At 50.0% G+C, this 15,894-nt stretch overlaps 1 protein-coding gene across 1 annotated transcript; it reads right to left on the bottom strand.

The window, feature by feature from the left end:
• Positions 1-11,769: 11,769 nt before the first annotated feature.
• Positions 11,770-15,894, bottom strand: KLK14 (kallikrein related peptidase 14). Its single transcript, XM_081120031.1, has 5 exons — positions 15,849-15,894; positions 14,977-15,145; positions 13,045-13,298; positions 12,768-12,904; positions 11,770-12,351 (listed from the first exon to the last, which is right to left on the bottom strand). Exons 1-5 carry the CDS (start codon positions 15,886-15,888, stop codon positions 12,199-12,201), a joined length of 753 nt encoding a protein of 250 aa, XP_080976157.1. The 5' UTR covers positions 15,889-15,894; the 3' UTR covers positions 11,770-12,198.

Raw genomic sequence — 15,894 nt, 5'->3', positions numbered from 1 at the left:
GGCGGCTGGGGTGGGGCGGGACGGGCCTGAGGAGTTGAAGGGAGGCGTGAAGGGCTGGCCACCCCCATCTCTGACCCCCCCCTTACCTCTGCTCCTGAACTTCCCAGCTGTAAGTCTCCTTTCACCCTGAAAACCCTCACCCAGGAATCAGCACCTCCTCCCCAAAGTCGGGGGGGGGGTGTGCACACCTAGGGCACTGGCCTGCTGCTCCCCAACCCTGGTCCACCCCTGCCCTCCAGCCAGCTGGGTCCCTGGTGCACTCTCCAGCCCCCCTCTCTGTCCCTTGGCCCCCCCAGGGTTGGCTCTGGCACCTGGTCCCGGGCTGAGGTTCGCACCTTCCTGCGGCTTCAGCTCTCCATCCCTGCAGGTTCCTGGCTACAGCTGAGCCTCGGGTTTCCCTCGTCTCCCTGACTCAGCGACGTTCCCCTTTCCCCTTCCATCCTGCCTGCCCTCCTCCCCTCCAACGCTCCAGCCCCGGCCCCAGGCGCAACCTACCTGGGCGAGGGGCCCGGGTGAAGAGCTTCTGCAGCCAGCTGCCTCCAACTTCAGCCTCGACCCATGCCTTTTAACCCCTGACACCCTCCCCCAGCGCCCTCAGCATTTCCCGGTCGCTGGCCTACCCCTCTCCACCCCCAATGGCTCAGCAGGCTGCGCCAGGCACCCCCCAGCCTGGGCTTGGCCCTCTGCTTGGGGGTGGAGCTTTCAGGACAAGCTGGGACCCAGATTTGGCTCCGCCCAAGCCGGAGTTGAACCCACTGTGAACTTTGAGGCAGCAGGACCCACCTAGACGGAAGGAGAAGGCCCTTCACTGCCTTCCCCAAACCCACCCTCAGTCCTCAGGACCCTTCCTTGTGACATAACTCACCTTCCAACCTCCACTCCAACCCTGTGCATGTTCTTAATATACATCAGCTCTCAGAAGGCCATTTTCCACCCTATTTCCATCTCCCTCCCTAATTTCAGCCATACCTGTGGCCCCCCTGGCCTAGCCCTCAAAACCAGTGCCATCAACAGCTTCATCTCAAATTTATCTCTCAACATCAAATCCAGCGCATCTGAATTCCAGTTCTTAGCCTCATCTCCAGCCCCATCTCCCATCTCCAGCCCCTTTTCTTTGAAAAACACTGGGATGCCCCAAGTTACTCCCCCCCCACCCACCCAACCATCAGGCACAAGAAGGGAATCTTCAGGTAGGTGATTGAAAGTCACCCGTCCTTGAACTGGAATGGAAGCAGGGATTGGGCCTGGGAAAGCAATGTTTCAGATAAATGGCCTTTTGGGAGCAAGGTCAGATGGGGTCAGAGGGAGTCCATGGGGACATGAGGCGGGGGAGGGATGAGCTCCGGGGGCTGGGAAGGGGGAAGAGGAAGCAGGAAGAGGGCTTTTGGGAATGAGTAGGAGTCTCCTGGAACTGTGCCTGGGTGGGGCTGTGAGTTCACCCCAGGGGGTGGGGGGCAGGATTAAGGATTAAGGGAGGACCGAGGTGGGGTCAGGATTTGGAAGAAAGCCAAGGATGGGGGCCAGATGAAGTCTGGAAGGAGAGCAGTGGTGTCAGGTTAAGGATATTTGGGGAAAGTTTAAGTTTGGATATAGGGATCAAAACTAGTGTTAAACGATAACTTTCTAAAAAGGATCTAACCAGAGGATAAGGGGGGGGGGTGTATAAATGGTGATGGAAGGAGACTTGACTTGGGGTGGTGAACACACAATACAATATACAGATGATGTGTTATGGAATTGTATACCCGAGACCTATATAATTTTATTAAGCAAGGTCACCCCAATAAATTCAATAAAAAATATAAAAGGATCTAACCATGACTCTCCTATATATAAAAAATGAACATATATCTAAGATTTCATTTTGATTCATTAATAAATGATATAACTAGCAAGATGTTACAAAGAACCACACATGTATAGGCAATAAGGTTTTGCTGAAATGAATTTATAAATAGATGTAAAACTGTCCTGTTCCACATGGTGGGGAAGGAAATTGTGCTTCTACTTGACAAAACTCACTTGCATCTCTGGACAAGAACTGTTTGCATTATGAGCTATCTATAATTTACAGAGTTGTAAAGCAGCTCAAAGACAGTAAACGAAGCAGAGACCTCCCAAAATCAGCTGATCCATCTAGTTTTCCATTGAAGACACTTGTTGCATACATATCAAGGTATTTCACAATTTTTCCATACACAAGGGAGAAAGTTTTTGGTCAGGTTTAGGATGGGTCAGATGACGGCATTGGGAGTGCGAGTGAGGGTGGGGGAAAGAATGGGCATGCGGTGAGGATGGGGTTGGAGTTGGCTTAGGGGATGGGGTTGAGTTGTGGTCGGAAGGGATCTGGCAATAAGGCTGTTGATGGAGTCCTGTTGGATTGGGACTGGAGATGGGGCCAAGGCTGAAGTTTTGGATGGGGAGGTGTTGAAATACAGTTGAGTTGGTGTTGTGGGTTGACATTGATAATGAAGACCAGACATGACATTGAGCATCTGTGTTGAGGTAGGGTTTTGGCAGGACTGGGCTGGGCCATAGCTGTGAACTCCTCTCGAGGTGACAGAAAACCAATTGTCCTTCTGCACCTTGGAATTCACCCCTCACAGGCTGGAGCCCAAGGTGGATACCGAGTTCACTCTTTCCCGGTAGAGTTGGGTTCTGGCTGGGTGGCAAGAGGGAGGATGCCAGGTTACGTGAGGTGACAGGCTTGTGTGGGAAGCCAGGGTACCTGTGCCCTCTTGTGGCCTGGGTCCACACTTCCACAAAAGCCGTTCTCAGTTGGGAAGGGCTGGAAGGAACCTGGAGTGGGGGTGGCTGGCATTGGCATTTGCTGAGGGGTGAGTGTGAGGTCAATGCTGATATTAGAGCCCATGATTGGCTGGGACTTAGGTTGGCTGACTCTCATTGAAGTGAAGACATGGACCCACAGAAGGCTGAGCGTGTTCCATCTCCTCACTTGACCCATAAGATGACCGCAGACCATGGGGGACAGCGAGCTGCTGAGAGTCACACACTAACTAGACCAGGTGTACTGTCTCTCAGATCAGGGTCTTACCCCCTTCAGACAGTAGGGCCAGGGAAAGAAAGACTAGAAAAAGAGACAGTGTTCCTAGTGGTGTAGAGCTGAGACTCTGGAGTTCAAGGGCACTCTGTGCCTCAGTGTCCCCATTTGGTGCTATCAACAGCACCTACCTCATACAGGAGGGTTAAATGAGTTAATATTGGAAGGTGTTTACACAAGAGCCTAAAGTGGACCTAGGGCCGCAAATGTGCTTGTTAAGTAAGTAAAGCTGCAGATGGAGGCAGCTGAGGTTCCTGGAAGCCCCACCCTAGCTTGGCTTCAAAATGGGGTTCTTTGTGAGGCAGGAACTGGAAGTTCTGGTTGGAAGTGCTGGCTGGAATGAGAAAGTTGGCCCCACAACCAGGCCCAGAGGAGAGGCCCTGATACAAGAAAGACAAAGGGATAAATACACAGAGATAGACAGACACAGTGGGTGGGAGAGGATGGGAAATGCAGAGAGAGAGAGAAAAACACAATGACACAAGAGATAGAGAGATGTCCCCGGGAAAACCAGACTTGAGCTGCGCAAACAGTCGAGAACCATGAATTAATTCTTCAGAGCTGGATCCCTGTGTTACAGATGTCCACCCCCTCCCACATTTTTCCTGTGCACCACTTTCCACCTGTCAGAAAATAGCAAAAACTAGAAAGGTCCGCTTTGCCACCTACTTGCATGTGTGCCCACATCCTCTGCTTCCTCTCCTATTTCTTTTTTTTTAACCCTCACCTGAGGATATTTTTTCCATTGCTTTTCAGAAGGAGTGGAAGGGGGAGAAAGAGAGAGAGAAACATCGATGAGAAAGACACACCCATTTGTTTCCTCCTGCACCCCCCCCCCCCACTGAGGCCGGGGAAACAAACCTACAACCCCGGGTCATGCCCTTGACTGGGAATCGAACCTGCAACCCTTCAGTGCACAGAGCGACGCTCTAACCACTGAGAAACACCAGTCAAGGCTAAAAGAATTTTAAAAACCTCTCCAACTGCCCTGGCCAGTGTGGCTCAGTTGGTTGAGGCACATACTCAGGTTTCTGGTTCGATCCCCAGTCGGGGCACATACAGGAGGCAAACCAATTGATGTTTCTCTCTCTCCCTCTCCCTATCTCTCTAAAAATCAATTTAAAAAAATTGATTTTAAAAAATAAAATAAAATAATAAAATAAATAGCAAATAAAATAAAAACTTCTCCAACCTTCATGCCCTCCTGACCAAAGTTTTACTCCCCTGAACTGCAGCTCTTCTCTAAATAGTTGGCTATGCTCACTGTCCGCAATTTCTCTCCTCTTGTTGTCCCTGGAGCCCCCCCTCCCAGGTTTCTCCCCCACTGCTCTGCCAACTGTGCCCCTGTTAAGGGAACCAATAACTTCTGTGTTGCTGAACCCACTGGCCAGCCCTTTAGGGTTCACCTTACTTGAGTTAGCAGCAGCGTTTAACGGCTTCTGGGACGCTACACCCTCCCGGTCTTCCTCAGAGCTCACTGGCTGCTCCTCACGGTGGCTGACGCCGTGTCCTCATCTCCCCAGTCTCTACGTGGTGGGGCATCTCAGGACTCAGCACGTAGAGTCCTCTTCTCTCCTGTGTCTATACTCAGTCCCTTGGTGATCTCATCTGGTCTTGTGGCTTTAAATACCATCCACACGCTGACGACTCTGGAATTTGGGTCTCCGGCCAGACCTCACTCTAGAACTCTTGGCTTAGCATTCAACTGCCACAGCATCTCCACACTCAGAACCAAGCTCCCGTCTTCCACCCCTCTCACACCCCACACAGGCTCCTCTTGCGGTCTTGGTCTTCTCAGCTGACGGTCTCCCCATTCTTCCATTCCTCGGCCCAAACCTTTCGTTCTCGCCCCCGAATTCCTTCTCTCATACCACAGACATCCATTTTGTTACCAAACCCCGTCAGCTCTACCTTCGAAATAGATCCAGAATCTGCCCATTTCTCAACACCTTCCATCCTTGCCACCCTGGTCCCTCCCAGTCACCATCACCTCTCACCTGTAAGTTTGCTATCTAGTCTCCCTGTTGGTGTCCTTGCCCGCCTACATTCTATTTGCGACACAGCAGCCAGACTGACCTTTGATAAAGTCAGGGCAGGTCACTCCTCTCCTCCAAACCCTGCAATGCTTTCCACCTCACTCGGAGTGAAAGTCAGGTTTCCTTAGGGTGACCTACAAGGCTCTAGTCTAGGCCATCGGCCCCAATCGCCCTCTGGTGTCATCTACCCTCTCTCCTCCAGCCCCTCTCATGCCAGGCACACTCCCATCTCAGGGCCGTTCCCACTCTGGGAACCCTCTTCCAAACCAGATGTCTGTGTGGTTTCTCTTATTCTTGTCACCCTCTCCACGAAGATCTCCTTGACTCCTGGAATTGGGTCTCCCAAGACAGGTTCAATGAATCTCCAGACTCATGGAATTCAGAAAAGCTGCTACGCTCATGGTTTTGGTTTTATTACAGCAAAAGGCTACAGATTAACATGAACAAAGGAACACAGCACACAGGGCAGAGCCCGGGAGAGACCAGGCATGAGCTTCCTGTGGTCCTCTCCCAGTGTCGTCATGCACACGGCACTGAATTCTCCCAAAGATGACGTTTGACAACACATGTAAAGTGTTGTCCACAAGGGGAACTCACCTGAGCTTTGGTGTCTAGGTATTTTATTGGGAGTCGGTCATGTAGGCTTAGCTGTCTGCCTTTGCGGCTGACCTTCTTCTCTGGGTCCTCCAGAAGTCAAGCTGGTACAGCATGCTCTGAGGACTCCACCAGAAGTCACCTTGTTAGGATAGACTCTGGGGCATGGTCCAATGCCCCCAGGTAAACAAAAACAGGATATTGCAGAGGCTTAGTGGTTATCTCCAAGAAACCAGGAGAAGGCCAAACCTTTCTTTGTAATGTGCAGGAGAAGGCCAAACCTTTCTTTGTAATGTGCAGGGCTTGGACAGCCCAGGCCTGCTGAGTTAACAACCCTTGTGGCACAACCACCCACTTAACATTGCAACCCTCAAGGATGTCAGGTACAGCACAGGGAATATAGTCATTAATGTTGTAATGACTATGTATGGGGCCAAGTGGGTACTAGCCTTACCAAGGGGATCACTTCGTAAACTATATAAATGTCTAACCACTATGCTGTACACCTGAAACTGATATAAAATAATGAATGTCAACTGTAACTGACAAAATTTTAAAGGGGACTCACCCGTTAACGGGATCAGTGGAGTCCCGCAGGCAGGTGGGAAGCGTTCATGAGACAATTAAAAAGCATTGCAGACCACCATGGCCATTGTTCTCAGTGGTTAGAGCATTGTCTACACACTGAAAGTTTGTGGGTTCAATTCCTGGTCAAGGGGACGTACCTGGGTTGCAGGTTCAATCCCCAGCCCTGGTCAGGATGAGTGTGGGAGGCAACCAATCGATGTGTCTCATCCATGTTTCTCTCTCGCATCGTGTTTCTCCCTCTCTCTCTCTCTCCTTCCCTCCCTTCCTCCCTTCCATTCTCTTTAAAAATCAATGGAAAAAATATCATTGGCTGAGGATTGACAAACAGCAACAACAACAAAACACACTGCACCCTTCTCCGCAATCCCATCCCCTTCGTCTCCATGGCTCACTCCCACCTGTAATACTCGATGACCTACTTATTCATTTGTTTCTTTGTTTCTCCTCTAGAAGCGAGTTTCCCAAGGGTGGAGGTGTTTATCTGTTTTATTCCTAGAACAGTACCTGGACGAAATAGAATTCAATGAATATTTGCTGAATGAATGAATGAGCTACTGGCATTTTTGAGGGTGTGGGGAGACAGGAATCCTTCTTATCTGGACCCAAACCTGCTGGTACTCGGTGAAACTGAGTAAGAGTAGGCCTTTTGGTCCAGTCGTCCTGCTCCTGTATTCCAGAGACTTCTCCTATAGGTACACAAGGGGCACCTCCCCTGTCAAAATTTAGGGCAGTGACCTTACCCTAGACAGGAATTGGGAAGGCCTGTAGGGGGAGCTCTCACACCCTGTGTTGTCGAGGGAGCCCTCCAGGAACCACTCTATGCTCACAGTGCAGCTCTATGGTCCTGTCAACCCCTCCCCTTAGCTTCTCTTCTGCCTGGATTAAGTACCTCCTCCGAGTTTGTCCTGGCATGAACTTCCACGTGGATGGCTGTGGCTGCACAATTGGATTGCAGTACTTTTTCCTGAATAAATCCTTTCTGGCGACCAAATACCTGGTCGACTTTTGTTTATGGTCGACACCTCAAATAGTCACTGTGCCATCATTTGGGTAGTAGAGGGAACCTAGGTGTGTCCACCGCTGGGGGACTGGGTCATTAGCATGGTGGGTAAAAAAGTCGTGCTGAAATTAATGACAAATTCCTAACTGGGCAGGGCAGGCTGGGTAGTCACACCCTGGGCCTATCACTTCTCTGTTTTTTTGTTTTGTCTTTAAAAATATTTTTAAAATTGATTTGAGAGAGAGAGAGGAAGGGAGACAGAAACATCGATTTGTCCCATTTATTTATTCATTCATTGGTTGCTTCTTGTATGTGCCCTGAGTAGTATCAAACCCTCAACCTTGGTGTATTGGGAGGACTCTCTAACCAACTGAACTACCCGGCCAGGACATCTATTTTTTTGACACCCCCCCCCCCCATTTTTCCTACCATTTCTTTAGTGAAAAGTTATGAAGCCAGCCCAGTCCATTGTTCTTGTGCATCTAGGTTAACACACCTTTGAAATGCCAGAAGTAATACCCCTGGAAGGCGTAACCACCCTCAAGAGAACACTTAATCTTGTTAACTAGCCTGTAATCCAATCCCCGCCTTGTTTTTCTCCCACGTCACTTAATCTTCCTTAATTCCCTCCTTAACGTTAAAAGCATTAAAAAAAAAAAAAAAGCTGCAAAACTGTTATTATCAAGGATCTGAGATCTTGCTCCCCAACATATGTTATCAGTTTGGCTCAAATAAAATCTTACAAAAATTCTCTACAGGTTTGGACATCTCTTACGTTCATACCACGGGGTGGTGCTTCTCAAAGCACCTATTAAGTGCCTATTAAAGGCACTGAGTCCTCTTGGGATCTTGGTAAAATGCAGATTTTGGTTTAGTTGTTCTGGGGTGGGGGTCCAAGACTCAACTTCTAATGAGCTTCAGGGGATTGCAATTCTGCTGTTCTCAGGACTGTGCTCTGAGAAGCAAGGGTACAGACTAGAGCAGAGACGTCCAATAGAACTTTCTGCGATGATGGAAAATATTTTATTTATTGGCGTGATCCCATTTGGCTGCCACTAGCCACACACGCTTATTGAACACCAAAATGTGGCAGTGAGACTAAGACATGGAAATTTAACATATGCTAAATTCAGCTAATCTTAATTTTAAAATGACCACAAGTGCCCTGGCCGGTGTGGCTCAGTTCATTGGAGCATTGTCCCAGACACCAAAAGGTTGCCATTTCGATTCCCCGTCAGGGCACATACCCTAGGTTGCAGGTTCAATCCCAGGTCGTGGTGCATATGGTAGGCAACCAATCCATGTTTTTCTTTCTCCCTTTCCCTTCCCCTCTCTCTAAAATCAATACAAACATATCCTTGGGTGAGGGTTTAAAAATAAGTAAATAAATAAATACAAATGACCACAAGCGGTTAGTGGCTACCATGTTGGTTGGTACAGGTTGAGAAGACTGGCAGTTAGAAGCAATAAACTAGATGAGAAAACAGCAACATTGATAGATTAACACTGTGTGGAGGAATGAGATCGTCCATTCAGCGTAGCAGCCTGGCTCCTCACCCACATTTGCTTTCCTTTGTTCCCTATTTCATTAAATCTAAAATGCTGTCGACATAAGAAGCATCCAAACCTGTAAATACTTATTGTAAGAGTTTATCTGAGCCAAACTGAAGACACCTGTGGGGGAGCAAGATCCCCCCCAAAGCTCTGGGGAATAAAAGTTTTGAGGTTTCTTTCGCGCATTTGAAATTAAGGAGAGAAACCAAGGAAGATTACGTGGAGGTGGGAGAAAGCTAGGTGGGGTTTGGATTATGTGCGCATGTTAATTTAGACGCACAAGAACAGTGGACAGGGCTGGTTTAAAAACCTTTCACTAAAGAAGTTCTATGCCTGGGGCTTGACTACCCACCATTACCTGCCCAGTTAGGAATTTATGATCAGATCACCCTGGAAGGTTACTTTCCATAGAGCCCCCCCGCTTTTTTGTCCACAATGCTGTGGATTGTATTTGCAGTAAGTAAGGAAAAAGGGGTGTTGATTAAATTAAGACACTATCAGTTAGTTGTAATATGCCCTCCCACTTTTATTATTATTTAAAAAAAATTTTTGTGTGTGAACCCTCACCCAAGGATTTTTTTTTTCCATTGAATTTTTACAGAGAGTGGAAGGGAGGGAGGGTTGGAGAGAAACAGAGAAACATTGGTGTGGGAGAGTTACATCGATTAGTTGCCTCCCACAAGCTCCCCTACAGGACCAGGGAACAAATCTGCAACCCAGGCGTGTGACCTTGACCAGGAACCAAACCTGAGACCCTTCGGTGCTCCTGCCGACCCTCTAACCATGGATCCAGGGCTGCCTTCCCACTTTTAGAAACGTTAAAAATGTGAAAGGAATGTGTATCTGAGAAGCAATAAAATATGGTACTCAGCCACCACAGCTGGGAGTATGGGTTGGAAATCAGATTAAAGTAATCATTAAAGTATGTTTACTTAGCTTTATAGAAGGATGCAGGCCAAGAATTACACCAAGGCTGTATCCTCATTGCACCCAAGTGCCCAGCTGCTTATCTTGCCTTTCCTCCCAGAGCTGGTTTGGCCGGGGAGAGAGAGAGAGAGAGAGAGAAAGAGAGAGAGAGAATTATCTTGACAGAAGGTGCAGCCTCTGTTTCCCTGCAATCTTTTTTTAAAATTAATTTTTAAAAATCTGTTAATTTTTAGAGAGAGAGAGGGTTGAAGAAAGAGAGAGAGATCGATTGTTCTACCCATTTATGCACTCACTGGTTGATTCCTGTATGTGCCCTGACCGGGGATCAAACCCTAAACTTCTACATATTGGAATGATGCTCCAACCAACCAAGCTACCCGGCCAGGGCACTTCCCAGCAATCTTTTGAGCTGCCGTGGTCCTGCAGGTTTCAGAGCTGCCACCTCAGAACTCTCCAGTTCTGTGCTGTTCCCCACAGCACAGCAAGCGGACACTGGTGTGGTCACATGGCACTCCACGCTGTCTGAACTCTGCAGCACCCAAGCACAGAACTATGAGAAGATGGACACCAAGGTCATCAGGTTGCTCCCAGGCTGACCTGTCCAGTAGTGTGTTGGTAAGGGTTTAACAACAGCCCTCTGATCTGTGCTGTCTGCCAATTTCTGTGGTGTAAATACTGCCCCTTGGGCTGATATCAACCTACCAATGCAAAGTCACTCGACAGAGAATCAGAAAGAGATGTTCAGAAACCCACCATTGCAGATGTAATGTGATAGACATAAATAACATCAAAGCATGGATATTAGTAAAAATAATTAGGGATCGATAAGTTTTGAGTGTTTTTTTTAAAGTACTATTTTATTTTATTTTTATTTTATTTTTTAATCCTCACTTGAGAGAGAAAAGGAGAGAGAGAGAAACATCAATCAGTTGCAGCCCGACCAGGGATCAAACCCGCAGCCCAGGCATGTGCCCTGGCTGGGAATCAAACCAGCAACCTTTTGGTGCACAAGACGACACTCAAGCAACTGAGCCACTCCGGCAGGGCTGGGCTTTGTTTTTAATATACCTTGTTTAATTGTAAGTTTATGGAATTTAATTTTTAATAATGGCTGTGTTTAGCAACCCGCTCTCAGAATTCCTGAAAATTTGCCAACAGGCTCTTCCGGGCTGGTATGAGCTAGCTCTGACACACACTGGGCCTGCCGCCCAGCCCAGGTTTATTGACCTTTTACTTATCGGGACTCTCTACTTTACTTTAAAGTAAGTTTCTTGTTTCTTGTCTGTCATCTCCTGCTGGAATGTAAGCTCTGTGCGAGGACGCATTTTGTTTTATCTCGCTTGTTCACAGTTCCCCCTTCTAGAACATGCCTGGTGCACAGTAGATGCCCAATAAATAGACCAATGCCTGGCACACAGTAGGTGACCAATAAGTAGACCAATGTCTGGTGCTCAATAAAATAGCTGTAGATGAATGAAAGTAAGAAAGAAAATGAAATTCCTAACAAATGGCTTCCTATAAACTAGAAGCGACAATGCAACAATGCATTGGCATCTGAGGCCATTTGTGTGGGTGCCTGTGGGGAGGGAGGAGACCAAGGCCGGGGATGACAGGTGGAAATAAACCAATATAACGAGAGCAGGGCTCTGCCAGGACTTGAACTTCAAAGCATGATTAACTAAACTCTCTTCACCTGAGATCTGATTAGGAAAAAGCCTCGATTTGCATAGTGTTTTCCAGGAAACAGTCCATCTTTGCCCTCCCTGCCCTGGACCTCAGCAGTCCCTGCTCACAGGACCCACACGGGAGGCTGGGGAGCAGCAGACCTCTCAGGGTCACACTGCAAAGCTGAGGGGCCTCCTTCCTCACACCAGATACAGTGCGGGGGGACCCCCAGGGAACAGCTGGCCTCCCGTTCAGCCAGTGTCGGTCCTGGCTCCCAGCTGTGCCCACGGAGCCGCTGAGAGCACACGTCCCGACTGAGGCAAATGAACAGATGAACGGAATTTAGGAGTAGTCATCATTGTTATTATTCACCTGGTTTTTAGAGACGCTAAGAGGTTGGAAAATAGTCTTCTTTGGAATATATTGCCAAGTGTGGTGCCTTCATGCTCCCGCCCTCTGTGACTAAGGGTGGTGATGCCGTGGGGGTGGGAGGGGCGAGAGCAGCTGAGGGACTGCTCTGGGAGAGGGAAGTTCTGAGCCAGGGGTCAGGTCCAGGATGCTGGGGGCCTGGACTCCGGGGCCTGAGGGAGGAGGGGCTGGGGGCCTGGACCCCTGGGTGTGAGGGAGGAGGGGCTGGGGGCCTGGACCCCTGGGTCTGAGGGAGGAGGGCCTGGGGGCCTGGACCCCTGGGTCTGAGGGAGGAGGGGCTGGTCTTGAGTGGAGAGAGCAGGTCTGGGCAGCAAGTGGGCAGCGATATTTCATCTTGCCGGCAATCATGTGCTCTGCATGGTTTGCTGGATCCAGTTATAGTACTTGCAGAGGTTGGTGTAGACTCCCGGGTAGCCAGGCAGGGCACAGCGCTCCATCCCCCAGGACACGAGGCCCTGGAGCTGTCCTCTGCACACCAGGGGTCCCCCAGAGTCTCCCTGAGGGGGAGAGACCGATGGAGACACCCACGGACAGATGGTCAGAGCCACGTGCATGGAGAAGCCGAGAGGCAGAGATGGGGAGGCACATGGGCTGAGACCCGGGGGGTGAAGGAGGGAACTCTGCAGATATCAGCACTCTGAGCTGCGGGCAGACACTGCTCTGTGCTCTTTCCATGGACCATCTCATCTGATTCCACCAACTGCTCTAAGAGGTGCTACCTCTGCTTGACAGATGAGAAACTGAGGCATGGAGGGATTAGGTCCTTTACAAGGGTTTAGGAGGCAGACTGGCTATCACAATCTCTCTAGGTGTTGGGGGGATCCCTACTGATTTTCATGCTCCTGAGATCCTTTTGTACGGAAGCCCCAGCCCCAAGCCTTCCCCCTCCTCCGGCTCTCACCCTGGGCCTCACCTGACAAGAGTCCTTCCCGCCTTCTGGGACTCCTGCACAGACCATGCCTGGAGTGATGGCTCCGGAATATGCCTGCTGACATTTCTGATCAGAGACGATGCTGACGTTCACACACTGCAGAGAGCTGGGGTACCTGGCTGGGGAGGCACTGCGAGGTCATGATGTGGGTCCACCCGCCAAGGGGACCCAGGAATGTGGGGACCCACCTCCTCCTCTTCCCTCAGACCCAGGAGCCCAGCCCCCAGCCTGCTCCTTCCCAGGACACAGCAATCCTCACCAATGGGGCTGGACGTGGTGCCCCAGCCGGACACGCGGCAGGGAGTCTGTGCGCTCGCGCAGTTCTGGGCCACAGAGATGGGCCTCACCGCGCTCCCCAGGCGAGCCGGCCTCTGCAGCTGCAGCAGCATCAAGTCGTTGTTGTGGGTCCTGGAGTTGTACTGGGGGTGTGGCACCTGGCGAACCACGCGCAGCACCTGCTGGGTGGCCTCATACTTCTTCAGGTTGTGCTTGCCCAGAGCTACCCGAAGGATCCTGGCCCATGACCCGCAAGAGTAGCGCTGCTCATGATCTGACCTGGAGACCCCTCCCCACGCTCCAGCCCCATCCCCTCTACCTGTAGGCTGAGCATTTGCTGGGTGTTCTCTCTTGGGGCAGTCCCACCCTCCTCCCCTCCTCCCCTCCTCCCCTCCTCCCCTCCTCCCCTCCTCCCCTCCTCCCTTGAGCTGTGCCCTGGCTTTCGGCTTGGGTGTAAGGCGATGGTTGGGAGCTCTTGGCCAGCGCCGGGTTCTATGCTCTGTGCTCTAAGTCATACTCTGGGCTATGGTTCTAAGCTCTAAATCAGAATTGATATTCTGGCTTAGGCTCCGGGGAGGCTCCATCATGGTTCTAGCCTGACCTCTGGGTTCTGGACCTTTTGAATTTTGGAATCTAAGCTAGGATTGGGGTTCTAGATTGACTCTGGATTGTGGTATACTTTCTAGATACTGTGCGAGCTTTCGGTTTTAGGGTAGGCTGAGGGTTCTGTTCTGAGCGCTGCACTATGGCTTGAATCTGGGTTCTAGGTATTGATTTGAACTTTTAGTTTTGGGGTTGGGAGAGGATGCTGTACTGACAGATGGAATAAGACGAGCTATGGATTCTGGACACTGATATGAGCTCTAGTTTCTAGGGTGAATTCTGGATTCTTGCTTAAGTTCTGGCTTATGACCTGGGTTTTAGACAATGGTTTGAGCTCTGTGCTCTAGTTGGACTTAGGATTCTAAACATCAGTCTTAGTCTTGATTCTAGGCTGGGCTCTGTTTCACATTGAATTACAGGCTCATCTGGGCTCTTGGTTCTAGACTCTGGTCTGAGTCCTTGACCTTGGGCTCTGGGTTCTGGATGGAGCTCCTAGATCCAAGTTTCTGATTCTGGTTTGCGTTCTGAGCTTCATAGTCTAGACTCTGGGCTGAGTTCTGTGTTCCAGGTTCTAAATTGAACTTCAGTTAATGCCATTAGATTTGGTTCATAGGCAGTAGGAGAGCTCTCATCTTGGGCCTGGGGTCTAGGTTTAGGTCTAGAAGCTTAGAGGGGTTATGAGTTCTGCATGGGGCTTCAGATTATGGTCTGCATTCTGGGATTTAGGCACTGGGTTGGGGTCTGGGTTCTAGGTCACTCAAAGAGGAGCTGTAGAATAGACTCTGAACTAAACATTGTATCTAGGATGGGCTTAAGGTTCTGCATCTACCCTACACTCTGAGCTGTATGTTCCAGCTGTAACTGGGGTTTTGGATTTATGGCTGGAGTGTAGGTTCTGAACCCAACTCTGGATTCTAGGCAGATTTCTAAGAGGGGTCCTGGGTTTCTAAATTTAGACTGTGCCCCAAATTCAGCCATCAATCTAGAATGGGCTCCTAATCTTGATCTCTACACGGAGCCAGCCTCTGTATGGATCTCGAGATTACTCATTAGGTTGAAGGTTCTGTGTGGGCCTCCAAGCTGGCGTATGGGTTCTAAACTGCCAATCTGCCTTCAGAATCTAAACTGAGTCCAAGATTCGTGGCAGGATTCCCTATTCTGAGCTGTGTCAGTTGTTCTAGGCTCTTATCTAGACCCCAAACCAGGCCCCAGCTGCTACTTTGGCTCTATACAGGGGTCCAGGTTCTAACTGAGCCCTGGGGCTCCAAATTGGAGTTCACTTGGCATAAGAATAGGGGAGGGTGTCACTCACGCGCGGGAGCAGTGAGCGGCAGTGATGACCCACTGGTCTGACAGCAGGGCCCCTCCACAGAGGAAGCGACGCGTGACACCTGCCAGCAGGGCTGCCTGCCACGGCTGGGAGTGCTGGATGCATGGGTAGCCACCAATTATTTTGTTATCCTCTTGGCTCTGCACCATGGCTAGGAACAGGCAGGGGTGGGGTGAGGAAAGCAGGTGAGCAAGTGTTCTCCGCTTCCCAGCAATCTAGGATGTCTAGGACCCCAACCCCCCTTTCTTTGCTTAACCCTTGATCACCACACCTGTCTTTCCCAACCAATATGACATATGGCCGACATAGCTCCCATCACTGCCCCAATACAATAGGGAGCTTACTGACACCCACCTTCATTATTTGACCCAGGGTCTTGCTATGTCTTCTGCCCTTGACTCCAAATTCCCACAAACACTTTCCATCATCACTTTTCACAATACACCCCACTTACCCCCATTAATCCCTCCTCCAACACATTCAAGGTGCTCCCTGTCCCATCCCAAAACTTCCCGTTCAATGTGGCCCCCTAAGGTTCCACTATCTCTCCCCACACCCACTCCATACTCCACACCACGTCCCTGCCATGAGCCCGCCACCTCCTTGTCACCCCAACCACCACTTGGAAGCACCCCATGGCCCCCCTTTCTTATATGACTCCTAAAATCTCCTGAAATAACCACAAGACTGCACTTAGGCCTCCCTCTCCAGCACATCCCCAAGCCTTAATTTCTAAACTACGCCCCCCAACTCCTCACCAGGTCACCCATGAGCATCCTGGTCCCCAGGGCCCTTCCCCTCCTTTCTCAGAGTGTCCAGGGGACTTCCTACCCCAGACCCCAGCGCTATCTTACCTACAGCCAAGATCTGAAGTGCGGTCAGCAGGAGGAGCATTCTGGG

The sequence above is a fragment of the Miniopterus schreibersii genome, assembly GCF_964146895.1.
Source record: "Miniopterus schreibersii genome assembly, chromosome: 18".
NCBI classification, from domain to species: Eukaryota; Metazoa; Chordata; class Mammalia; order Chiroptera; family Miniopteridae; genus Miniopterus; species Miniopterus schreibersii.
The sequence above is the reverse complement of the archived record's forward strand: the minus strand, read 5'-3'. Positions and strand labels throughout refer to the sequence as shown.